We start from the raw sequence: 23,863 nt of genomic DNA, 5'->3' as shown, positions 1-23,863 counted from the left end.
TCAAGACATTACTGCACAGAGCCAGCACCGCAGCGGACCGCAACACGCTGATCGCGTGCGGTGACTTCAACGCGATGAACCCTGCCTGGGGCTACAACAAGTACACAGCAAAGGGCCGCGACCTGTACCAAGACGCGACTGAACTCGACTTCACCCTCATCACGGACCCGACATATCCGACAAGAATCAGTAACTCCGTGTCCCGGGACACTACTCCGGACCTCACGTTCGTTAGAAACGACATCCGGGGCGCGATCACCTGGAAAAACATGGAGACCTACCTCGGCAGCGACCACACCATCGTGGAAATCGGCATACCGGAACACAACGACACCAGCATAAAAACACCCGCCGTGGTTGCTCAGTGGCTATAGTGTTATGCTGCTGAGCACGAGGTCGCGGGATCGAATCCCGCCCACGGCGGCCGCATTTCGATGGGGGCGAAATGCGAAAACACCCGTGTACTTAGATTTAGGGGCACTTAAAGAACTCCAGGTGGTCGAAATTTCCAGAGTCCTCCGCTACGGCATGCCTCATAATCAGAAAGTGGTTTTGGCACGTAAAACCCCATAATATAAAAAAACCATCAAAACACACAGATGGATAGACTGGGATGCCTTTCGAGACGCCAAAGGAGCGACGGTGACGGCGAGATTGAAGACATCGGCTCGTGGATGGCCGAAATCACCAAGAGCGTACGCGGCGCCACCAAAGAAATTGAAACCGGCGCGGAGATCGACAAAGTAGACAGCCGGCTTGCGCATCTCATCGAAGCCAAACAGTCGATACTCAATCGCTGAAAGAAATAATGGCTTAGCCGCAGACTCAGAAAGAAGGTGGCGGAGCTGAACCGAGCGATCGAGGATCACTGCCGCACGCTCTGCACGCAACAGTGGAACGAGATCTGCAACGCGGCAGACGGGCAGATGCACAGCGGGAAGACGTGGAACCTGCTACGGCACCTACTCGGCGAAACCAAGACCAAGTCGCACCAAAGGGACAGACTCGCCAGGCTCATACATCGGGCGATCTCAGCACACGGCGCCGACAAAGTCACCAGGCGCATTAACGACAAATACCTGCCGACAACACCCACCGAACAACACGCGCTGTACGGCGGCCTGCTTAACGCGAAGCTCGATCGTGACATTGACGTCGAGGAGGTGCGCGCGGCCCTGCACGACCTCAACAGCTGGTCGGCAGCCGGCCCGGACCTCGTCACGAACAAGGTGCTCAAGAACCTCGACGACGACTCGATTGAAAACCTCGCAGAATACTTCAAGTGCGGGAGAGCAGGCGCGTTGCCAAAGCTGTGGAAGACAGCCAAGACCCTAAGCCGGGAAAGCCGCCGGACACGGATAACCTCCGGCCCATCACGCTCACTTCCTGCGTGGGCAAGGTGCTGGAGCACGTCCTGCTCAACAGGTGGCAAGACTACCTGGAATGAGAAGGGCTGTACCCGGCCACGGTGATCCGCTTCAGACAGCCCCTCAGCACGCAGGACGCGATGCTGCAGCTCAAATAGAAAATCATCGACGATGGCGGCAGCGCCCGCGACAACAAAGCAATCCTAGGGCTCGACCTGCACAGCGCCTTCGATAAGATGAAACACTCGGCGATTCTGTCCCAAGAGAAAACATGGGTGAAATATCCTGCGGCTACATCAAGGACTTTCTCATGGACAGGACCGCCGAGCTGCGAGCAGGTGACCTACAGACGCAGGAAGCTCGGGAGTACCGGCTCACCGCAGGGATCGGTCATTTCGCCGATGCTGTTCAACCTTGTAATGATTGGACTGGCTGAAAAGCTCGGGGACATCGAAGACGTCATGCACATCATCTACGCGGACGATATAACGCTGTGGGTGACCGGTGGCAGCGACGCCCACATCGAGGGCGCGCTGCAAGCCGCCGTCGACGCAATAGAAGACCAGCTGGAAGGCACCGGACTGAGATGTTCGCCGAGCAAATCGGAGCTTCTCATACTCCCACCTACCAAAAACAGCCAGACAGACAACGCGAAAACGAAACAATCAGAATCGTAACCAAATCCGGCAACGTGATCCCCGAGGTAGGCAAAATTAGGATCCTAGGCATGGTCATAGAAAAGCATGGAAGAAATGGCGAAACCATCACCCGTCTCACGGCAAAAGCAGCCAACGCGATTCGACTCCTCAAACGAGTAACTTCCCGGGAGGCTGGCATGAGAGGAGAGCCTAATTAGGCTCGTCGAATTAATGAATGAAAAACTTTATTGTCACAAAGAAGGTATACCGGCGAAGGTGGAGCTCTCAGTCCAGGGCCCCAGTGGCCTTTGCCATCTTGCTAGCTCTGTCGATCAGCTTGAGCTGTTCTTCAGGCTTCGAGCAGGATAGCGCAGCCTCCCACTGCTCCGGTGTTGGTGTTTTGTGTAATGGCGCTACCTTTGGCTTTTGGCAGGTCCATGTAACGTGGTAAAGCGTTGCGTGTTCACCGCATAGCGGGCATTTATTGTCGTATGTGGGCGGATAGATTTTGCTGAGCAGACTCAGATTGGGGTATGTATTAGTCTGCAGTTGTCTCCAGGCAACCGTCTGCTCTCTACTAAGGTCTTTGTGGGGAGGGGGGTAGATCCTCCTTAGGGCTCTTTGGTTTTCTAAAATTGCTCCATAGCGTCTGGTGACTGTGTCCGGTTCCCCGTCGTGGTGCACCCCCCGGTTGGCGTATGCTCGGGCGTTGGCGTCGGCACGCTGGTTCCCTGTCACAGTCGCATGACCTGGTGTCCACGTAATGAAGCATCTCGAAAAGGTTATTTTTCTCGTCTTGAGTATGCGGATGGCCGCAGTGGATATGCGTCCACTTCTGCACGCTTCTTGCGAGTCCGTAAGTATTGTTGTAGTGGCCTCGTCACCCTTGTGGGTGATGGCGAGTGCGATTGCCGCTTCCTCAGCCTCCAGGATGTTGTGGCCTTTGATCGAAGCGCAATTGATTTCTCTAAGCTGGTGATCAACAACGCTGACTACCGCCCCGGAGTGCTCATTGTATGTGGTCGCGTCGACGTATAACACGTCTTTTCTCGCCGAGAAATATCTGTTGTGTGCTTCTGATCTTGCCTTTCTTCTGGCCTTGTGTAATTTAGGGTGCATGTTTCTCGGTATCGGGCTAACCTCAATGATCTCTCGAATCTCTATGTATGTTTTCCGTGCTGTTAATTTCTCTGCAAGCATCTCTCATACCCAGTATCTTCAGCGTGTTCCTGCCCGTTGGAGTCAGCATGAGTCTCATTTTCTGCGCGAGAAGGTGAGCTTCGATGTGTTCTTGCACTGTATTGTTTATGCCCAACTGAAGGAATTTCTCCGTCGAGGTGTTGACCGGTAGTCCGAGAGCGCATTTGTAAGCTTTCCTAAGGATTGCCTCTAATTGTTCTTTTTCCTGCTCGAGCGGTGTTTGGTAAGGGACACTGTATACAATACTACTGACCACGAGGGCCTGTATTAGCCTACATGTGTCCTCTTCTTTCATACCTCGCCGTCTGTTTGAGATTCTTGCGATCATCCTCGTGATCTGAGCTGTAGTGTGTGCCAGCTGTCTGATTGTGTGGTCCACACGACAGTTGCTTTGTATCCACATGCCAAGGATCTTAACTTGGGATACCTCCGGAATCTTCTTCCCCCCTATGAAGATGTCTATGGAGTTTTGCAGATTGTATCCTCTTCTGTAGACTCTGAGCACCTCGGATTTCTCCGGGGAGCAGACAAGCCCGCAGTGTTCAGTGTATGCATGGACTGTATCTGCTGCGCTCTGCAGAAGGTCTTGTTTTTCTCCTAAGGATCCCTTGGTCACCCAGATGGTGACGTCGTCGGCGTATATGGCATGCCTGAGCCCTTCAATTTTTTCGAGCTTCCGTGCTAACCCGATCATAACAATGTTAAAAAACGTAGGGGATATCACAGAGCCTTGCGGTGTTCCCTTTTTGGGCATGTTGAAGGTGTCAGTCCTGATGCCTCCTATACCAATGGTGGCGGTTCTGTTACTGAGGAAAGCTCTGACGTAGTTGTGTATTCTCTGCCCGCAACCAATGTTGCTGAGACCCTCCAGCACAGCCCTATGACTTACATTGTCGAAGGCCACCTTAAGATCGAGTGCAAGCAAGATATTTTCTCCGTATTTCGGGATGGTAGTGAGTACCTCCTCCTTAATCTACAGGAGGATGTCTTGCTTTAGAGGCATTTTCTGAATCCAAACATAGTGTGTGGCATGGGCTCGTTGTCCTCCAGGTGGGTCTCCAACCTCTGAAGCACAATTCTCTCGTATACTTTTCCCAAGCAAGACGTTAGCGAAATGGATCGCAGGTTTTCCAGGCAGGGAGTCTTTCCGGACTTCGGAATCATAACTATTTCCGCATGTCTCCAGTCGTCCGGGATAGTCCCCTGTTCCCAGTGTTTATTTACGAATTCTGTAAATTGTTTGATGGAGTTTTCGTCCAGGTTCCTTATCATGGCGTTGGTGATGCCATCCTTGCCTGGCATGGTGTTCTTTGTGGCAGACATCACAGCGTGTCTTACTTCTTCTATCGTAATGGGTTCATCTAGAGCGGGATTTGCTTGGCCCGTGTATGCCAAGCTGCAGTCGACGTCCGTTGTACCCCCAATGTAGCGCTGCTTGATGTTCTTGAGCATTTCCCGGTCTGTGCCTTGGAATCGGTGCGCGATCCGTTGGGTCGTTTTACGATTTTCGGACTTGGTCATGGTTGGGTCTATAAGACTCCTTAGCAAGGCCCATGCCTTTTTCCAGCCCAGGGTCCCCTGTAGCTCGTTGCATTTTTGGTCCCAGTTGCGCCCTGCGAGTTCTGTCGCATACTCTTCGGCTTGTCTGGTGACCTCAACGATTTTTAGTCTGAGTTTTCTGTTGTGCTTCTGCCGCCTCCATCTTCTTAGTAGCCCCCGTCGGGCATCCAATAGGTGTAAAAGATGCTTATCCACCTCGGGTGTGTTGGTGGTGAGGGCGACCTCTCGGGTTAGCCTTTTGCAGTCTGCCTTGATTCCTGCGACCCAGCTCGTAATCTCTGTGATCTCAGTGTCTTCGGACTCCGCCCTAGTTTTTCTATAGGCTACCCAGTCGGTGAGCCTAGCCTGGTCAAGTCTTTTCCTGATCGGGAGGGTTTCTATCTTGATGCGCAAAATGAAGTGGTCGCTGCCAAGCGTTTCCCCGTCGTTTTCCCATCGAGCGTCCCTTACCCCTCTGACGAATGCCAAGTCTGGGCACGAATCTCCGTTGATACTGTTCCCCACTCGCGTGGGTTGGGTGTGGTCTGTGATGAGACTAAGCCTTCTGCGATCCGTTTCTCTGGCTAGGTCTCTGCCTTTTTGAGTTTCCTTAACGTAGCCCCAGCTTTTGTGTCAGGCATTAAAATCCCCCAGGATGACGAGACCCTTCTTGCCTGCTGCTTGTTCTGCCTTGCGTAACAGGTAGCCAAAATTGGCTTTCCTCTGGCTGGGCGGGCTGTAAATGTTGAGGAGAAAGATGCTTTCTTGGCTTCGCTTTTGAGTAATAATTTCAATAAAGACGTGGTCAATGTCCGTTGCGTCGATGTCGTGTTTGATTACGGTGACAGCTTTGGCAACCAGCGTCGCGACCTTACTCTGGCTGAGCCCTTCATATGAGTAGCCCGCAAGAGTGCGTGAGCAGCCGGTTTCCTGTAGGGCGATTATGTCTGTGATTATGTCTTTCCTGTAGGGCGATTAGTTAGTGATGTGTTGTTTAAGGAGTGAGTGAGTGAAGTAACTTTATTTTGGTCCAGAGAAGACGCAGGGGAGACCCCGCGCCACCCGGCTAGTCCCACGTAGGGACCGCCAAGCCGAGCTTGACGGCCCGATCGCGGGCACTCTGGACGGCCAGGGTTTGGTCGCTGAGTTCGGGGCTGCCCAAGAGCGCAACCCACCTATCCTCGCTGAAGGAGGAGCCGATGGCTTCACACCCCCACAACACATGGTCCAATGTGGCCCTTAGTCCACAGGCAGGGCAGTCCGCACTGGGGTATCTTTCGGGGTATATGGCATGAAAAACCGCGAGGTTAGGGTACGCACGGGCTTGTAAAAGTCGAAGGGTAACCGCCCGCGCCCTACATAAGGCGGGGTGCGGGAGGGGGAAGACCCGTCTTGACAGATAGTAGTGCGTGGTGATCTCATTAAACGTAAGTAAGGGTTCACCGCGGGGCTGAGGGACTGCTGAGGCGGCGCGGTCAGTGAGTCCTCGCGCGGCCTCGTGTGCGCCCTCGTTAGGGTTAGAGGGAGAACCCTCAATCGACCCCAAGTAAGCGGGAAACCAAAATAGAGAATGCGGAGAGATACTTTTGGCGCTTTGGAGAATGCGGAGGGCCTGGGGGGAGACCATACCGGTTTGGTAGGCCTTAATGGCTGCCTTGGAATCACTATATATTGCCTCTCTGCGACCATCGAGCACAGCCAGCGCGATTGCAACCTGTTCGGCTACCACGGGCCTTGAAGTGCGTACCGTAGCGCAGCAAGTGAGCCTTGAATTGGAGTCTACGATGGAGACGGCGAATGCCTCTTGTTGGACATATGCCGCGGCATCCACGAAGCTTGCCTCAATGTGGTTATTGCGGACATGCTCGAGTAGAGCTCTACCCCTGGCCCGACGTCTGCCGACGTTGTTTGCGGGGTGCATGTTGCGGGGCAGGGGCGCAATAGCAGGGTTGTTTAAGGAGACCCTGCTTTCTGCGGATCCCACGGCAGTTCCACTGCCATATATCGAGGGTTTCCAACTTGGCCGGGCGTTTAGGGTTGCTCGCCATACTCAGCCGATGGCCTAGTATAGGGTTTAGTTCTGGATTTCATGCCTGTAAATTGTACTAGGCGTTCTCTGTCCTTGCGCGCCTCCTCTTGGATGTTAGAAACGAGGTTGCTAAGATTCGCTAGTGCATCGTTCATGGCTACCATGGCAGTTGTGAATTCCTGCCGCCCTATGGTGGCCGACTGGGTTTCGGTTGTTTGCGGCTTTGAGTTTGTCTGCCCTGTTCTCATTGCCTTAAGTTCATCTATGAGCTCGTTGAGCTTCTGTCTGAGCTCAGCATTTTCTGCCCTGAGAGTCTGAATAGTTTGCCTTAGCTCATTTACTTCGTCATTTTGCGTGTTCGTGTTCTTTGGAGCAGTGGGAGAGGCTGAGAAAAGATGCGCTTTCCAGCTCACGTTACTGTCTTCTTCCTTCTTGTGTATGGTCTTCTTCTGCTGCTTCTTTTTCGTTTCTGGAGCCTGCCTGGTCGTGGACGCGGATCTCGACCTTGATCTAGACTTCGATGTCGAGCTGGAGTCCCTACTGAACCAGCGTTTCCTGGGCCGGCCACGTCCACCGGCGTCCTTGGCTTCGGCGTCCGGTTCCTCTTTTTTTCTCCCCCGTGGGCTTCTCGGTTTCCATGGGCGCTCTTTCCACTCCTTTGCCTGTGTCGGGTGCGCTTCCTTGCACAGCACACACCTGGGCTCGCAGGTGTGTCCGTCTTCGATTACTGGCTCGGCGCAGTTCGAGCAGACAACGGCGACAGGTGTCGGGCATACATCCGCCCTATGCCCAGGCTTGAAGCATATATAGCAAACTTGCCGCAATGACCGATAGAGGTAGCAACGCGTCTCGCCGCCGTAGTAGTAAACGTAGCGGGGGACGATCTTGCCCTCGAAGGTAATTACCGAGGTTTGGGAAGAAGAAGAAGAAGAAGAAGAAGAAGAAGAACCAAACTTTATTCGTTGAAAGAACTTCGTTGCCCCTAAAACGGGGTGTTACGTTTCGCCTACGACGCGCGGTAAAGCCAGCGCGGATGCAACGTACGCCGGAGCTTCGTTCAAAGCGGCGGACATTTTGGCCCGTTCGGAGCGGCCGCGACGCATCCCCGCCGAGCGCGTCCCGGCATGTTCAGTGCCACGTGTCTTTCTGTGTGCGTGTGTGTGTGTGTGCCCACGCTTGTCAAAGCGCGGCGGCCGGGGAGAGGAGCTCCCCCAGTGTGAAGCGAGGAGGTCTGACCGGCGCCGGCCCGGCTGATGCGTCACCTCCTTGTCCCAACGTGTCTCTCAGTCCGTCCGTCGCCACCGTCACGTGACGTAGTCCCGTGACCTTCCCTCTTGCTCTCAACTCCGAGAGTATAAGAGCAGCTGCCCCCGGACGCCAGGAGAGAGGCTCCGATTTCTTCTGTTGAGTAACGTGCTCTCCCGTCTCTCTACTTCGGTCGACCTGACCGCCCGCTCTTTGCGATGCTAGAATAAACAAGTTGTTCTGTTAGCAGTCGCCTCATGCTTTGCTGGGACCTTCGGATGCTTCCAGTGTGCCCCAGGCCGCCAGGCCAACGCTACCCTTGGGGCTTGCGACCCAGTTGCAATAACGGGCGTCAGCACTGAGGTTCCAACAGCTGGTGGCCGCGCTGAGATTCCAACAACGGGTGCCATCGGTGCGGTCCAAACATCTGGTGGCAGCGGTGGGATCGCGACAACGGAGGCCAGCAGAGAAGATATGCGGTTGACTGTATGCTGAGCAGCACAACGACCATCCGGGAGCAGTGCAACGAGCCCTGTGTGATGACTGGTTGCCTGCAGCGGAACGACTGCGCTGAATTCTTGGCTGCGAGGTTTGGTGAGTGCGGGACTTTCTTCTTCTGAGTTTTGCCAGGCTTTTGTTAGTGTCAGAAACAGAGCTGGTAATTGTGGTTGTCGTTGCTGCCGGGTTAGTTGCGGCAAGACAATAGTAGGCAGTAGAGAAAGCAGCATTCAGAGCAGCCATGGATTTGAAGTCGTTGCGCAAATCGAAATTGTTGGAGCTTGCAAGAGAGTTGGGTCTGGATGTCTCAGACAAACTCAGAAAACCAGAACTGCTAAGGGCTATTCTTGAGTTAGGAGCTGAGGATGACGAGCTGTCGGAATGCCTTGAGACCATTGAGGAGAGGGAGACGGCAAAAAGACAGGAACGCGAACTTAAAGAACAGCAACAGCAACAGCGAGAGAAACAAGAGAAAGATGAGCGTGAACGTAAAGAACAGATAGAACGAGAGCAACGGGAGAAAAAAGAAGAGCGCGATCATGCTTTGGAAATGAAGCGTCTCGAGTTAGAGATGGAACGCGCTCGTAATGGAAGTCAGGCACACGGTGCAGGAGAACGGGTATTGTTCAAAATGACTGACCTAATGCGGCCGTTTAAGCTTGGAGAGGACATTGGTTTGTTCCTGGTTAACTTTGAGCGAACGTGCGAGAAGCAGGGGTTCTCTCGGGAAACGTGGCCACAGCGCTTGCTCACTTTGTTACCTGGTGAGGCGGCCGACGTAGTCGCTCGCTTGGAGAGAGAGGAGGCAGAGGATTTCGACAAAGTGAAATCGAGTCTGCTAAAAAAGTACAGGCTGTCAGCGGAGGCGTTCCGTCGGAAGTTTCGAGAAAATGAGAAAGGCAAAAGTGAGTCATATAGAGAGTTTGCCTACAGGCTAATGTCAAACATGCAGGAGTGGCTCAAAGAAGAGAAAGCGTTTGGTGACCACGAGAAAGTTCTGCAGTGTTTCGGGCTAGAACAGTTTTATAGTCGGTTACCTGAGAACGTGCGCTACTGGGTCTTGGATAGGCCAGACGTTAGTACGGTGGCTAGAGCCGCTGAGCTAGCCGAAGAGTTTGTGACGCGTCGGGCTCGCGGAGCTAAGGACGGTCAAAAGGGTGAATTTGGCTCCAAGTTTGAGAGGCCGAAGTTCACGCCCATGAGAGCAAAGGGGGACACACGTAGTGCGGATGCGAGTGAAAGCAGTCCGACCGAACGTAAGGAGACGGCGGCAGCCGAAGCCGAACGCAGAAAGCGGTTCGAGACGAGGCAAGTGCGCGTGTGTTATACGTGCCAAAAGCCGGGTCACTTTTCGGCGCAGTGTCCGGAAACAAAAACAAATGTCGTGTTTTTATCGTTATGCAGCACTGACGAGAACATGAAGCTTCTCGAGCCTTACATGCGAGACCTCCTCGTGAACGGGAAAGAGTGCCGAGTGCTTCGCGATTCCGCAGCTACGATGGATGTAGTTCACCCCTCTTACGTAGAACCCGATATGTTCACGGGCGAGTGCGCATGGATCAAGCAAGCCGTGGAAGCTCACAGCGTGTGTCTGCCCGTAGCAAAAGTGCTTATTGAAGGACCTTTCGGAGCACTTGAGACGGAGGCGGCAGTGTCATCTATGCTGCCCCCCCAGTACCCGTACCTATTTTCGAACAGGTCCGATCACCTCCTGCGCGAGAAGGGGCTTTTGTTTGGTGAGGCTAGCGTTCAGGCCTTAACCAGATCGAAGGTTCGGGAGCTCGCTGCAAAGGCGGTAGCTGCGGGGCCGACGTTGTCGAACGATGAGAAAGGGTCAGAGGCGCATAAAGCTGATATTCAGAGCTCGCCCGAACTCAATAAAATTGAGCCTGTAGCGTTAAAGGCACCAGATACTGGAGAGGAAATTCCCGATGCGGGAAAGTTAGAAGAGCTATCTGCAGATTTGCTCATCGCGCCTACGTCAGACGGACTTCATAGGTTGCTAAAAGTCAGCCGGTCGGCTTCGATAGCCGAGCAAAAGAAGGATGGCAGCCTAGCAAACATACGCTGCATTGTCAAGGAAGGTGTCGCCAAGAAAAATGCTCGCTTTGTGGAAAGAGGTGGGGTCCTGTACCGGAAGTATCTAGACCGCAGGGGAGTGGAGTTCGATCAGCTGATCGTGCCTCAGTGCTATCGTCAGGATCTGTTGCGCTTGTCGCATGGGGGTTCGTGGTCCGGACACCTAGGAGTTAAGAAAACTAAGGACCGTCTCTTGCAAGAGTACTATTGGCCAGGGTGTTTTCGGGACGCAGACCACTTTGTGAAGACATGCTACACCTGTCAGCGTGTGGGCAAACCAGGGGACAAATCGAGGGCGCCGTTGAAGTTGGTACCTATCATTACGGAGCCTTTTAGACGGCTCGTTATTGATACAGCGGGACCTCTGCCGGTAACAGCCACGGGGTACAGACACATTTTGACTGTGATCTGCCCAGCGACAAAGTTCCCTGAAGCAGTGCCGCTTAAAGAACTCAGCTCAGTTGAGATAGTCAATGCACTACTGTCCATATTTGCGCGAGTTGGTTTTCCTGCGGAAATCCAATCAGATCAGGGTACAGTGTTAACTACCGCTTTGACGACAGCTTTTCTCGAAAGGTGTGGGGTAAAGCTGTTACATAGCTCAGTGTACCACCCACAGTCGAATTCCGTTGAGAAGCTCCACTCCGTCGTGAAGCGCGTGTGGAGAACATTGTGGTTTGAACAACAAACTGACTGGGAGCTGTTTCTGCCTGGGGTGATGTTTGCATTGAGGAGCGCGCCGCATGCGGCTACGGGGTTTTCGCCAGCTGAGCTAGTGTACCGTCGCTCGCTGCGATCTCCGCTTCGCATGCTTCGAAACGGATCACTGCCCTCTCCAATGGCTGCAGACTATCTCTTTCACAAATGGCCGCCTCCTGCACTGGAGCCTCGCTTTGCAACAACATTCCTTTGAGGTGCGTTACAAAAAGGGGAGTCTCAACGGTAACGCCGATGGCTTAAGTCGAAGCCCCTAACGTGGGAATCAGCCTCAAAATTGTTTGTTATTGATGTTTTTCTTCCTGAGGCAGGATTTTTAACATATTGCTTTTGTGTAGTGTTTCAAAGTGATGATGTGCTTTCTAGTGCAATTTTCCGATTTGTGGACGCGTTCTGAGTGCTGCTAGACTACTGTAAGGAACTAGGCAGTAGTATAAAAGGGGAAAGAGCCTGGCATGGCTTAGTGAGGGTTGTGCCGTGCTTGCTGACTGAGCGGCTGAGTTTCGGCGTAGTTCTAACGCTTGCTGGGAACGAGAGAAAAATGACAACTCTCCCGAAGTCACTTTGCAGTGTCCTGTGTGAACCTGAACGTGAGAACGAGGCCTTCTCGGTGCGCTGCGCTCAAGAAACGCCGAGGGACGACCGACTTCGGTTATGAGCATCATCGAGCGACATCCCTCCGGACAGCGGATGCAGTCCCCTGTCCATCGGGATCTCCTTCCCCCGGCGGGGCGGTCTGTTACGTTTCGCCTACGACGCGCGGTAAAGCCAGCGCGGATGCAACGTACGCCGGAGCTTCGTTCAAAGCGGCGGACATTTTGGCCCGTTCGGAGCGGCCGCGACGCATCCCCGCCGAGCGCGTCCCGGCATGTTCAGTGCCACGTGTCTTTCTGTGTGCGTGTGTGTGTGTGTGCCCACGCTTGTCAAAGCGCGGCGGCCGGGGAGAGGAGCTCCCCCAGTGTGAAGCGAGGAGGTCTGACCGGCGCCGGCCCGGCTGATGCGTCACCTCCTTGTCCCAACGTGTCTCTCAGTCCGTCCGTCGCCACCGTCACGTGACGTAGTCCCGTGACCTTCCCTCTTGCTCTCAACTCCGAGAGTATAAGAGCAGCTGCCCCCGGACGCCAGGAGAGAGGCTCCGATTTCTTCTGTTGAGTAACGTGCTCTCCCGTCTCTAGAATGCTAGAATAAACAAGTTGTTCTGTTAGCAGTCGCCTCATGCTTTGCTGGGACCTTCGGATGCTTCCAGTGTGCCCCAGGCCGCCAGGCCAACGCTACCCTTGGGGCTTGCGACCCAGTTGCAATAACGGGCGTCAGCACTGAGGTTCCAACAGCTGGTGGCCGCGCTGAGATTCCAACAACGGGTGCCATCGGTGCGGTCCAAACAGGGGTAACGCCGTGTGGTCGGGCCCCTATTCCAAGGCACCGCTGGCCCTCGCCATCCTTTCTGCCCTGCGGACGAGCCTGAGCTGATCCCCAAGGGCGGAGCTGGATAGCAATACCTCCCACCTCGCTCTCGTGTTATGATCTTGTTCTTCTGTGTGAGCTGTGCACTCCCATGTGATGTGGTAGAGCGTTGGTGTGCTCCCACACCACGGGCATATGTCCTTGTACGCTGTTGGGTAGTATATATGCAGTTTATGTATGTTTATGTATGTGTCTGTTCGGAGCCTGCGTAACGTCGCTGAGTCCATGGCTGAAAGGTTCCTATGCGGGGCTGGGTAGAGCCTTCTGATTTCCCTGTAGTGTTGCAAGATCGCTTTAGAACTTGGATCGATGGGTGTCGGGTCCTCCACCATGTTGCCATGGGCAGCTCGACAATTAGTAAAACCTCGAGCCACCTCATCTGCATGGAGGTTCCCAGTAACACCCTCGTGTCCCGGGGCCCATGTTATCGTTTGGGTATACCTGACGTCAAGGTCTCTGTTGATTTCGGTAAGTATCCGGCGTGCCCTCGCGCTGATCTGTCCCCTCTGATAGTTTCTACATGCGGCCTGAGAATCTGTGACTATTGTTAGTGGAGCATTGCGCTCTATGCCTTCTCGTATAGGTAAGGCGATGGCTATCTCTTCGGCTTCTAAAATGGTTGCTCGGGAAACCGAAGCACAGGCCGTGATTTTCCCTTTACGGTTGACGACAACTGCCACCATGTTCTTTGCGTTGGCCCGATATGGTGAAGCAACCGTGAATCGTGCAGTGTCCAAGTATTTTGTTGTTTTGTCTATGTATTCTGCTCGAGCTTTTCTCCTTCCTGCGTGTAATGTCGGATCCATGTTTTGTGGTATTGGTGATACCCCATACAAATCTCTAATCTGGCAGGGTAGACCTTTGGCGTTTTCGTGTATTTGTATGCATCCTCCAAGGCCGACTCTTAGAAGAAGAGATCTGCCGACTGTCGTTTGCGCCAATCGACTCCTCTGCGCTATGAGTTGGGCCTCAGCCAGCTCATGAAATGTATTGTGGAGGCCGAGGGCTAGAAGCTTCTCATTTGAAGTGTTGCGTGGCAACCTCAGGGCTGTCTTATATGCCATCCGTATTATTGTATCGGCCTTTTCTTCTTCCTCCCTGTTCATGGTATGGTAAGGAAGGGAGTACATTAGTCTGCTGATGACCAGGCTTTTCACCAGTCTGAGGGTGTCTTGTTCTCCCATTCCTGTCCGATTATGAGCCACATGGGCTATCATCCGGTTAATTTGTTGCGTTGTTTTTCTGATCGTGTTTAAAGTGTGTAAACATCTGGCATTAGATTGCAGCCACATCCCCAACACCCTTACTATTGACCTCTCAGGAATAATTTTCCCATCCAGCCTGATCTCGAGTTTGAGTCTCGGTTCAGTTCTTTGTTTTTTTTGTTTTTGTGAGGCGAATGAGTTCTGACTTCTCCGCAGAGCACTGGAGTCCTCTTTGTTGCGTATAGTTTTCTATTATATTGGCTGCCCATTGGAGCTTTTCCTCCTTCTCTCCCAAGTTGCCCTTGGTTATCCATATCGTTATATCATCCGCGTATAGGGAATCGGGGATTTCTTGGAGTTGTTTAGCTAGTCCAATCATGGCTATGTTGAAGAGTGTAGGCGAAATCACCGCACCCTGTGGCGTTCCTTTGTTGGGAGGATGGATGACTTCAGATTCATCGTTTCCTACTTTTATAACTGCTGTTCTCTGGTTGAGGAAGCTTCGGATGTACTGGTACGTCCTTTGACCGCAGCTGGTCTCTACAAGTCCATCCAGTAACGAAGGCCCCTTTTATGTCGACAGCCATGACAATGTGTTCTCCGGCCTTGGGGACGCTCGTTAAGACTTCCTCCTTTAAAAGCAGGAGTATGTCCTGTGTTGACAGATGTGGTCTGAAGCCAAACATGGTATCAGGCATTAAGTTGTTTTCTTGAAGATGACGTTGGAGTCTAGTGTTTACTAATCTTTCGAACACCTTTCCTAGACATGATGTAAGAGAGATGGGCCTAAGGTTGCCTAAAGTAAATTTCTTCCCTGGCTTTGGAATCATGATTATCACAGCGTGTTTCCATTGCTGTGGTATCGTTCCTTGGACCCAATGATCATTTATAAAGTTCGTAAGGGCTGTTATGGCTTCATCATTCATGTTTCTAATCATGGCATTTGATATTTGGTCTGCCCCTGCCGCTGTGTTCCGTTTTGTACTGGCGATTGCTGCTTTAACTTCTGCTACCGTGAAGACTTCATCCATTTCTGGGTTTGGGTGTCCGATGTAATCAGCTTGGTATGGGGGTATCGGGGCTTTGTTACCGAAGCATTTTCTATGGACTGCTTGTAGGAGTTCTTCTTTTGTGCCTGCGTACGAGTGTAGCAATCTCTCCAAGTTCTTTTGTCCTTCGCGTCTGGTTTTGAGCGGGTCGATCATTCCTCTGAGGATGTTCCACGTTTTTGCCGTCCCTAGGGTTCCATTAAGTGATCCGCAGAAGCGTTCCCAGTTGGCTGTTGTAAGTTGATTAGCATATTCCTTGGTCTTCTGGGTTATTTCTTTGATTTTCATTTTGACTTTGCGGTTGCATTTCTGTCACTTCCATCTTTTGGTCAGGCTTCGTCTTGCATCCCACAGATGCAATAGGTGAGGGTCCACTTCAGGTGTTTTGTCTGTCCTGGTGATGGTTTTGGTATGTTTCTGCTTTATATTTCGTATGCATTCGCACCAATTATCTAAATCATTTATGTCCGTGGTATGTTCTTTAAGTGATTCTCTGTACGCCCGCCAGTCTGTTATTTTAGCTGTACCTATTTGTTTGCGGATTGTGGTGCTTATAATGCAATTGTCACTGCCTAGATTTTCGAGGGTGTTGCACCACTCCGCATTAGGACAATTTTTGGTTATTGTTAAGTCCGGACTTGTGTCTGCGGAGATACTATTCCCTGTTCTTGTTGGCATTGCAGGGTCTGTTAGAAGTGTCATGCCGAGCGCTTCTATTTGTCCCATGATATTTTTGCCTTTATTGTTCTGGGTTGGATACCCCCAGCTTGAGTGCCTGGCATTAAAATCCCCAACTATCACTAGAGGTCTCCCCTTCGCCATTTTTGCGGCCTCTTGAAATATTTTGTCGAACGTTGCTCTTTTCTGACTCGGCGGGCTGTAGACATTAATTATGAAGGCACTCTTTCCTCTGGTGCCTTTATATGTGATTTCTGTTATTATATGCGGAATGTCCGTTCCTTCTATGGATTTGTGACATATTGCCGTTACTTTCTTCTCCACCAATGTTGCGACCTTCCAGTTTTCACCTTCGGTATTGAAGGTTTTGTATCCCTGTAATTTTGGGTTTGTACCGTCTTCTTGCAATGCAATGATAGCTGGTGATCTGTTTTGTGTCATCACCAGCTGCGACAGTTGTCCCATTTTACGCCGGAACCCGCGGCAGTTCCACTGCCATATTTCGCACTCTTCGGAAGCGTGCTTTTGATGTTTAGGCATTGTGTGTCGCCTGGGTCATGGCTGACAAGCCTGGCCTGTTGTATACTTTCTCTGCCTTCTCTCTTATGCTGCTGCCTGTGGCGTGTTTTCTCAGTGCTTTCGTAAATTCTATTTGTTGTGCCTGGATTTTCTTGTCCAAAGCTTCTGGTTTTCGATCTACCTGAATCATCACCTCCTCTACGATTGTGGGTATAACTTCTTTTATGGTTTCTTTCAATATCGACAAGGTAATTACGGTGTCGCCTTCTAAATTCGGTAGTTTTTGTCCTTTCTGTCCTGTCTGAACTGGTTTATGTTCTCGTTGTGGTTGCTGCATTTGTTGCTTTTTCAATTGCCTATTTTCTCTTTCTAGGTCTCCTATTCGCACTCGCATTAGCTCTAGTTCGCGTTCTAGGCGTGTGAGTTGTGTTGTTTGGTGTGGGGGTTGGGAGGCAATTGCTGCCCAGCTCACCTTGTTTTTGCCTTCTTTGTTCACAGTCTTCTTGCTCTTCTGCTGTTGTTTTGTTGTTTGGCCCCTCTCTTGGCCACTGTCCCTGGAGTTGGAGCGGTCTCGGGAGCTGGACCTGGATCGGGAACTGGATCGGGACCTGGAACGGGCCCCATCTGGTGATGCAGAGTCCTCACGGTCCGTGCTGAACCAGCTTCTCTTGAGGATTCCGTTGGCTTGTGGTCGGCGTAGACGTTGCGACAGTGGTGGCCTGCCCCTTTGGGGGACCCGTTTGAGTTTCCTGGTGCACTCCGATGCCGCCGTGGGATGAGGCCCCCCGCACAGGGCACACTCTGGATCACAGGTGTGGTCCTCAGGAGGGTCCCTTAGCCAACAATTGCTGCACGCCTTTGCCGTGGGCGCTGGACAAACGTCCGTTCTATGTCCCTTGCTTTTACACAGTTTGCAGTATTGTCTTGTGGGTGATAAGGCACACATGGCATTTCGCCACCGTAATAGTAGATGAAGCGTGGCACTATCGGTCCATCGAACGTTATCAATGCGGTTTCAGACTTGCCGAGCATCCGGGCTTGGACGATTGTCACTCCTTGAGTGCGCACTCGGAGATGACTTAAAAGTTCCTCTTCTGGGGTTTCGCGTTCCAGTCCGTGTACCACTCCTTTAAGGTACCCTTCAGGGGTGGTTATGTAGGTGTTCATCGGATGTTTAGTGCCATTGAGCTCCAGCGTTTTGATCTTCACGATCTTCTCCGCCACTTGTTCGTATGAGGTACTTACAATGATTATGTTTGACCCATTGCGGAGGCGAAGCAAAAATTTATCGCTCCTGCAGGTCTCCGGGTCGCCGCTTGCACGCTCTATCGCTCGCGCAACTTCGTAGATTTTAAGTTCTTTTACAACTAGCCCTGGCTTGGGACGCATGATAATTTTCATGTCATTTCTGGGCAGCGGCGCCGCGCGCATTCGCCGTCGGGCTCTTATAGACGCTACGCCGGGCGCATTTTACGTTACGAAGCTACATATTTTTTTTTTGTGTCGCCGAGAAACAGGCCGCTTGTCGGTTCTCTTTATCTTATATTATTCTGCGATGTACGATGTTCGCGGTTGGTAACGGAAAACCAACAAGCCGAGCAAATTTTCCTCAGAATGAGCGAAGTTGCCTTCGCAGCAAGTCGCGCTGCCACACACTGCGTACTGTTGTGATCGGCCATTCACCCCGCGACAACCGCTGGTCACGGATATCGCAATTATGGACAACGGGCCGACAGTCTCGTCAAAATTGTTCTCAAATGAGGATGATTCATGACCACGAGTGGAGTGCATCTGTCAGGAGAGGCTTGGGCAAGTAGCGAGGCGACGGTCCTTCACCTGTCATCCACCCAAACTGGCGCGTCCACGCCGGAGATGGGTGTAGTGTGCTATCCTCCCGATCCCCTGTTTGTGCCCAGTGATGTGCGTGTGTTTCTGACAAAGCTCCCTTAGCAGGGAAAGCGCAACAAACCTCCGGACTGGTGGGACCTGATGTCATCCGTCTCCTGACGCCGGATTGGGGGAGGCGACTGAATGAGTACGCAGGGGATAAAAATAGCGACGGACGCCTGTAGTGATCAGCTCCTACAACGTCTTCATGAACTTATTTTGCTGTACTAATTTGAAACTTTTGTAAATATGTAACATAAACTTGTGTGCAAAACGTCTTGGCTATTGGACCCAGCCCCACATTCCCTCACTCCTCCACGAGGAAAGGATGTTCGGACCCCCAGTCACAACACTACGAAGGCATGCTTAGGTTAGTAGTCCACGCGCTCTGGTGTTCCCGCAATGTCTTGATCCTCCTGTGGAACGCCAATTTCTCTACAATGCTCTGACATCCACCGTCACAAGGTTTGTAAGTGGTGGAACTGGCTAACCCTCCCAGGTTCAGTTCTAGTAGTAAAACATAAATACCCCAGAAAGGAGATTGGAAAAATGGCGCCTCGGTGGCTCAATTGAGCGTCGCACGCGTAATGCGGAGGCGTGGGTGCGTTCCCCCACCTGCGGCTAGTTGTTTTTTCATCCACTTTTATTTCCATTAATTTATCATTTCTTCCATTCAATGAGTAAGTACATGCGACTTCCCCTATGCTGTCCTTCCCCTACGATGTCGTTGTTTGTTGGCTTCTTATGATATGACTAACAAAAATTGGGCCCTCAGTTTCCTTTCTTCTCGTTCAGACTGAAGACCCGTGACTTACAACTTTTGGAAGCTAGTCTTCCTGTGTTAGGCATTAGGCAGAACGAGGAAGACAGGGAGTAAGTGAAATAGTGAACCAACTAATCCTTCAATGCCTTATTTACAAGGGAATAAGAAATTCATTAATCAAGATAATTTAGCTGTCATAAACTGATCGGTATTTTCGGACAGCTGTTGAGATAGAAGCATCACCAAACCTGTTACTTCAATATAGTAGCACTTAAAATTACAGTTTGTCGTGTTAAATGTTTGTGCCATATACATACATAAACATAAATCCAATTACGAAGTTTAATGATAGTTGACCTAAGTCTTTGCAAGCGCTGTTTTGCGGAAACAGTGCTAAAATGTATTCTACAGCTGTGTTGTGTGTTACCTTACTACCTACATTTCTTTCCAGACTACAGCCCCCGGGTGGGCAACTTTACGTGCCCTGAATCTCTTATCTAAATCTGGGTGTGCGAAATGTGCACCTTTCAATTGGTCCTGTTTACCGACAGTTTTTGCGTAAGGAATAACAAATAAATGTTGCGACAAACAATTCGCTTTTGTAGGTTCATGACACGTAAAGCAACGGAAAATCACTTTTGCTATTCAGAAATTGTGAGAAGCTTTGTGCAGTGATGCGCCTGTAGAACATGCAGTTTGCGCTGTAACCACGAGATACTCAGCTCTGCAGTTTTGTTTTTTGTGCTGTATCTCTTGCTGGTGCAGAATTTGGCAATACAATTGCAAAGAAAAAAATTCTGCTTATTTATGTCCCGCCGAAACGCAATAGTCGCACGCTATGCAGTGCTGGCCCTCGCATCTATAGAACGGAATAGGGTGTATCTTTAAGAAGCATGATTGCGCTTGTGAACAACAACACACACCCAAAAACCAATCATCACTTCAACAAGAAACGATAGCTGCTTGAACAAAACAGACTGCAACAGCGCACACAACTCGTCCTCGTTTCCTCTTGCGTCTGCCGAGAAAGTCGCGCGCTCGTCGAGCGGAAAGCAGACGACAAGCGGGATGGTGTCTTTCCCTCCCGCATCAGCAAAACTGTTGCCACGACAGCAGGCTTGATTTGGTTTTTTTTTTTCGAATATCAGAAGCATAGCGTACCAGTCACGCGGGAATAAACTGCCGCTTGTGACTGTGGTCTCGCTTACCTCGAGTTTACCTGCCGGACAAGCTGTAGACAGGTGACAATGGTTGGCGGGACACTCGCAGCGAAGTGGTTCGCTGGGAGCCGCGGAATCGGAAGCGGCGGGAACCACGGCCAGGAACAGTATCTGGATGATTAGATGCGCTGACACCTGCGCAGCGAAGGCAAACGGCTTCGATGAGTGCATCGTGGCACAGCGACCGAGCCCACAGAGTGCCGCGCCTGGGTGATGCTGTCTTATAGTTGGCTCTTCGGTTGTTGTCGATGACGGTGCGGGAATCCGGGGGCAGTTGAGGAACGGCCGCGGCGGCGCTACCGGACTATCTGTAGCTGTAGACAGGTGACAATGGTTGGTGGGACACTCGCAGCGAAGTGGTTCGCTGGGAGCCGCGGCATCGGAAGCGGCGGGAACCACGGCCAGGAACAGTATCTGGATGATTAGATGGGCAGACACATGCGCAGCGAAGGCAAACGGCTTCGATGAGTGCATCGTGGCACAGCGACCGAGCCCACAGAGTGCCGCGCCTGGGTGATGCTGTCTTATAGTTGGCTCTTCGGTTGTTGTCGATGACGGTGCGGGAATCCGGGGGCAGTTGAGGAACGGCCGCGGCGGCGCTACCGGACTATCTGTAGCTGTAGACAGGTGACAATGGTTGGTGGGACACTCGCAGCGAAGTGGTTCGCTGGGAGCCGCGGCATCGGAAGCGGCGGGAACCACGGCCAGGAACAGTATCTGGATGATTAGATGGGCAGACACATGCGCAGCGAAGGCAAACGGCTTCGATGAGTGCATCGTGGCACAGCGACCGAGCCCACAGAGTGCCGCGCCTGGGTGATGCTGTCTTATAGTTGGCTCTTCGGTTGTTGTCGATGACGGTGCGGGAATCCGGGGGCAGTTGAGGAACGGCCGCGGCGGCGCTACCGGACTATCTGTAGCTGTAGACAGGTGACAATGGTTGGTGGGACACTCGCAGCGAAGTGGTTCGCTGGGAGCCGCGGCATCGGAAGCGGCGGGAACCACGGCCAGGAACAGTATCTGGATGATTAGATGGGCAGACACATGCGCTGCGAAGGCAAACGGCTTCGATGAGTGCATCGTGGCACAGCGACCGAGCCCACAGAGTGCCGCGCCTGGGTGATGCTGTCTTATAGTTGGCTCTTCGGTTGTTGTCGATGACGGTGCGGGAATCCGGGGGCAGTTGAGGAACGGCCGCGGCGGCGCTACCGGACTATCTGTAGCTGTAGACAGGTGACAATGGTTGGTGGGACACTCGCAGCGAAGTGGTTCGCTGGGAGCCGCGGCATCGGAAGCGGCGGGAACCACGGCCAGGAACAGTATCTGGATGATTAGATGCGCTGACACCTGCGCAGCGAAGGCAAACGGCTTCGATGAGTGCATCGTGGCACAGCGACCGAGCCCACAGAGTGCCGCGCCTGGGTGATGCTGTCTTATAGTTGGCTCTTCGGTTGTTGTCGATGACGGTGCGGGAATCCGGGGGCAGTTGAGGAACGGCCGCGGCGGCGCTACCGGACTATCTGTAGCTGTAGACAGGTGACAATGGTTGGTAGGACACTCGCAGCGAAGTGGTTCGCTGGGAGCCGCGGCATCGGAAGCGGCGGGAACCACGGCCAGGAACAGTATCTGGATGATTAGATGGGCAGACACATGCGCAGCGAAGGCAAACGGCTTCGATGAGTGCATCGTGGCACAGCGACCGAGCCCACAGAGTGCCGCGCCTGGGTGATGCTGTCTTATAGTTGGCTCTTCGGTTGTTGTCGATGACGGTGCGGGAATTCGGGGGCAGTTGAGGAACGGCCGCGGCGGCGCTACCGGACTATCTGTAGCTGTAGACAGGTGACAATGGTTGGCGGGACACTCGCAGCGAAGTGGTTCGCTGGGAGCCGCGGCATCGGAAGCGGCGAGAACCAGGGCCAGGAACAGTATCTGGATGATTAGATGGGCAGACACATGCGCAGCGAAGGCAAACGGCTTCGATGAGTGCCTCGTGGCACAGCGACCGAGCCCACAGAGTGCCGCGCCTGGGTGATGCTGTCTTATAGTTGGCTCTTCGGTTGTTGTCGATGACGGTGCGGGAATCCGGGGGCAGTTGAGGAACGGCCGCGGCGGCGCTACCGGACTATCTGTAGCTGTAGACAGGTGACAATGGTTGGTGGGACACTCGCAGCGAAGTGGTTCGCTGGGAGCCGCGGCATCGGAAGCGGCGAGAACCAGGGCCAGGAACAGTATCTGGATGATTAGATGGGCAGACACATGCGCAGCGAAGGCAAACGGCTTCGATGAGTGCATCGTGGCACAGCGACCGAGCCCACAGAGTGCCGCGCCTGGGTGATGCTGTCTTATAGTTGGCTCTTCGGTTGTTGTCGATGACGGTGCGGGAATCCGGGGGCAGTTGAGGAACGGCCGCGGCGGCGCTACCGGACTATCTGTAGCTGTAGACAGGTGACAATGGTTGGTGGGACACTCGCAGCGAAGTGGTTCGCTGGGAGCCGCGGCATCGGAAGCGGCGAGAACCAGGGCCAGGAACAGTATCTGGATGATTAGATGGGCAGACACATGCGCAGCGAAGGCAAACGGCTTCGATGAGTGCATCGTGGCACAGCGACCGAGCCCACAGAGTGCCGCGCCTGGGTGATGCTGTCTTATAGTTGGCTCTTCGGTTGTTGTCGATGACGGTGCGGGAATCCGGGGGCAGTTGAGGAACGGCCGCGGCGGCGCTACCGGACTATCTGTAGCTGTAGACAGGTGACAATGGTTGGCGGGACACTCGCAGCGAAGTGGTTCGCTGGGAGCCGCGGCATCGGAAGCGGCGGGAACCACGGCCAGGAACAGTATCTGGATGATTAGATGGGCAGACACATGCGCAGCGAAGGCAAACGGCTTCGATGAGTGCATCGTGGCACAGCGACCGAGCCCACCAGTACAAGGGAGTTTTTTACATCTCGTCCCCGTCGAGACGCGTCCGCCGTGGCCGTAAATTGAACCCGCGACCACGTGCTTAGCTGTGCATTGCAATGGCCGCTAAGCCACAACGGCGTGTGAAAGGCAGTCCCGAGAGATACACCATCACGCAGTGCACTGAATATTGCTCTGGGACAGCATCTGCCTGTGCTGTACTCATTCGACACCAATAAGGTGGACAACTCAACGTGCTCTGACGTTCGCAGCGGCAGGCTCTCGGTAGGGTGCACATTGCAGGCTTAGCTGACACTGCGTGTGCATTTGATGCAGTGAGCAAGTTGCGTTTCTTTGTGGTCATTGGAAATTTTATGGTCATTTTGCTTCGCAAATAATTAACTGTAGTAAAAGTTACTGTGCTTGTCTTGGTGAAAACAACTGCGACATGCCTGAGAAAGGTTTTGATTTTAGAAAAAAAAGGTATTTGTGAAATTCGTAGTCTTGAACAACTTTTCCTTCACTAAACAGGGCTGCGCAACATGCAATATTACCAATATTTAAAAATATGTATGAAGTTCGCATTCTTTGCTTGTTTTATTGCTCTACGCTTAGCTTTCAGCTTGACTTGACAGCCACTGCGGCTTTGCGGCCAAATTACAGCGTGACCAACGCTAGTATTATTTCAAGTATTCTAGTATTTATTCTAACTTAATTCTAGTATTCGAGCCGAATTATTGAGAAGGGTGGACATTCCTAGCAAGAGAAATCAAAACACATGTCTAAGTAATCAACAAGAATGAACTAATTGTCTTCTTAATTAATTACCTTACGGCACATATTACAATTTATGAATTGTAGCCGGTGA

The 23,863-nt window shown here is 52.4% G+C and overlaps 1 protein-coding gene across 1 annotated transcript in view; it reads right to left on the bottom strand.

Moving 5' to 3' along the window:
* LOC135920255 (uncharacterized) overlaps nt 1-23,012 on the bottom strand; it is a 76,202-nt gene extending 53,190 nt beyond the window's left edge. The window contains exon 1 of the mRNA XM_070525046.1: nt 20,086-23,012. Coding sequence (XP_070381147.1) covers nt 20,086-22,995 — 2,910 coding nt within the window. The 5' untranslated portion in view covers nt 22,996-23,012. The remainder of the gene's footprint in view (nt 1-20,085) is intronic.
* Between the last annotated feature and the right edge of the window lie 851 nt (nt 23,013-23,863).

Source organism: Dermacentor albipictus, chromosome 1 (genome assembly GCF_038994185.2).
Source record: "Dermacentor albipictus isolate Rhodes 1998 colony chromosome 1, USDA_Dalb.pri_finalv2, whole genome shotgun sequence".
Classification (NCBI taxonomy): Eukaryota; Metazoa; Arthropoda; class Arachnida; order Ixodida; family Ixodidae; genus Dermacentor; species Dermacentor albipictus.
Note: the sequence above shows the minus strand (reverse complement) of the source record. Positions and strands in the feature narration are given on the sequence as shown.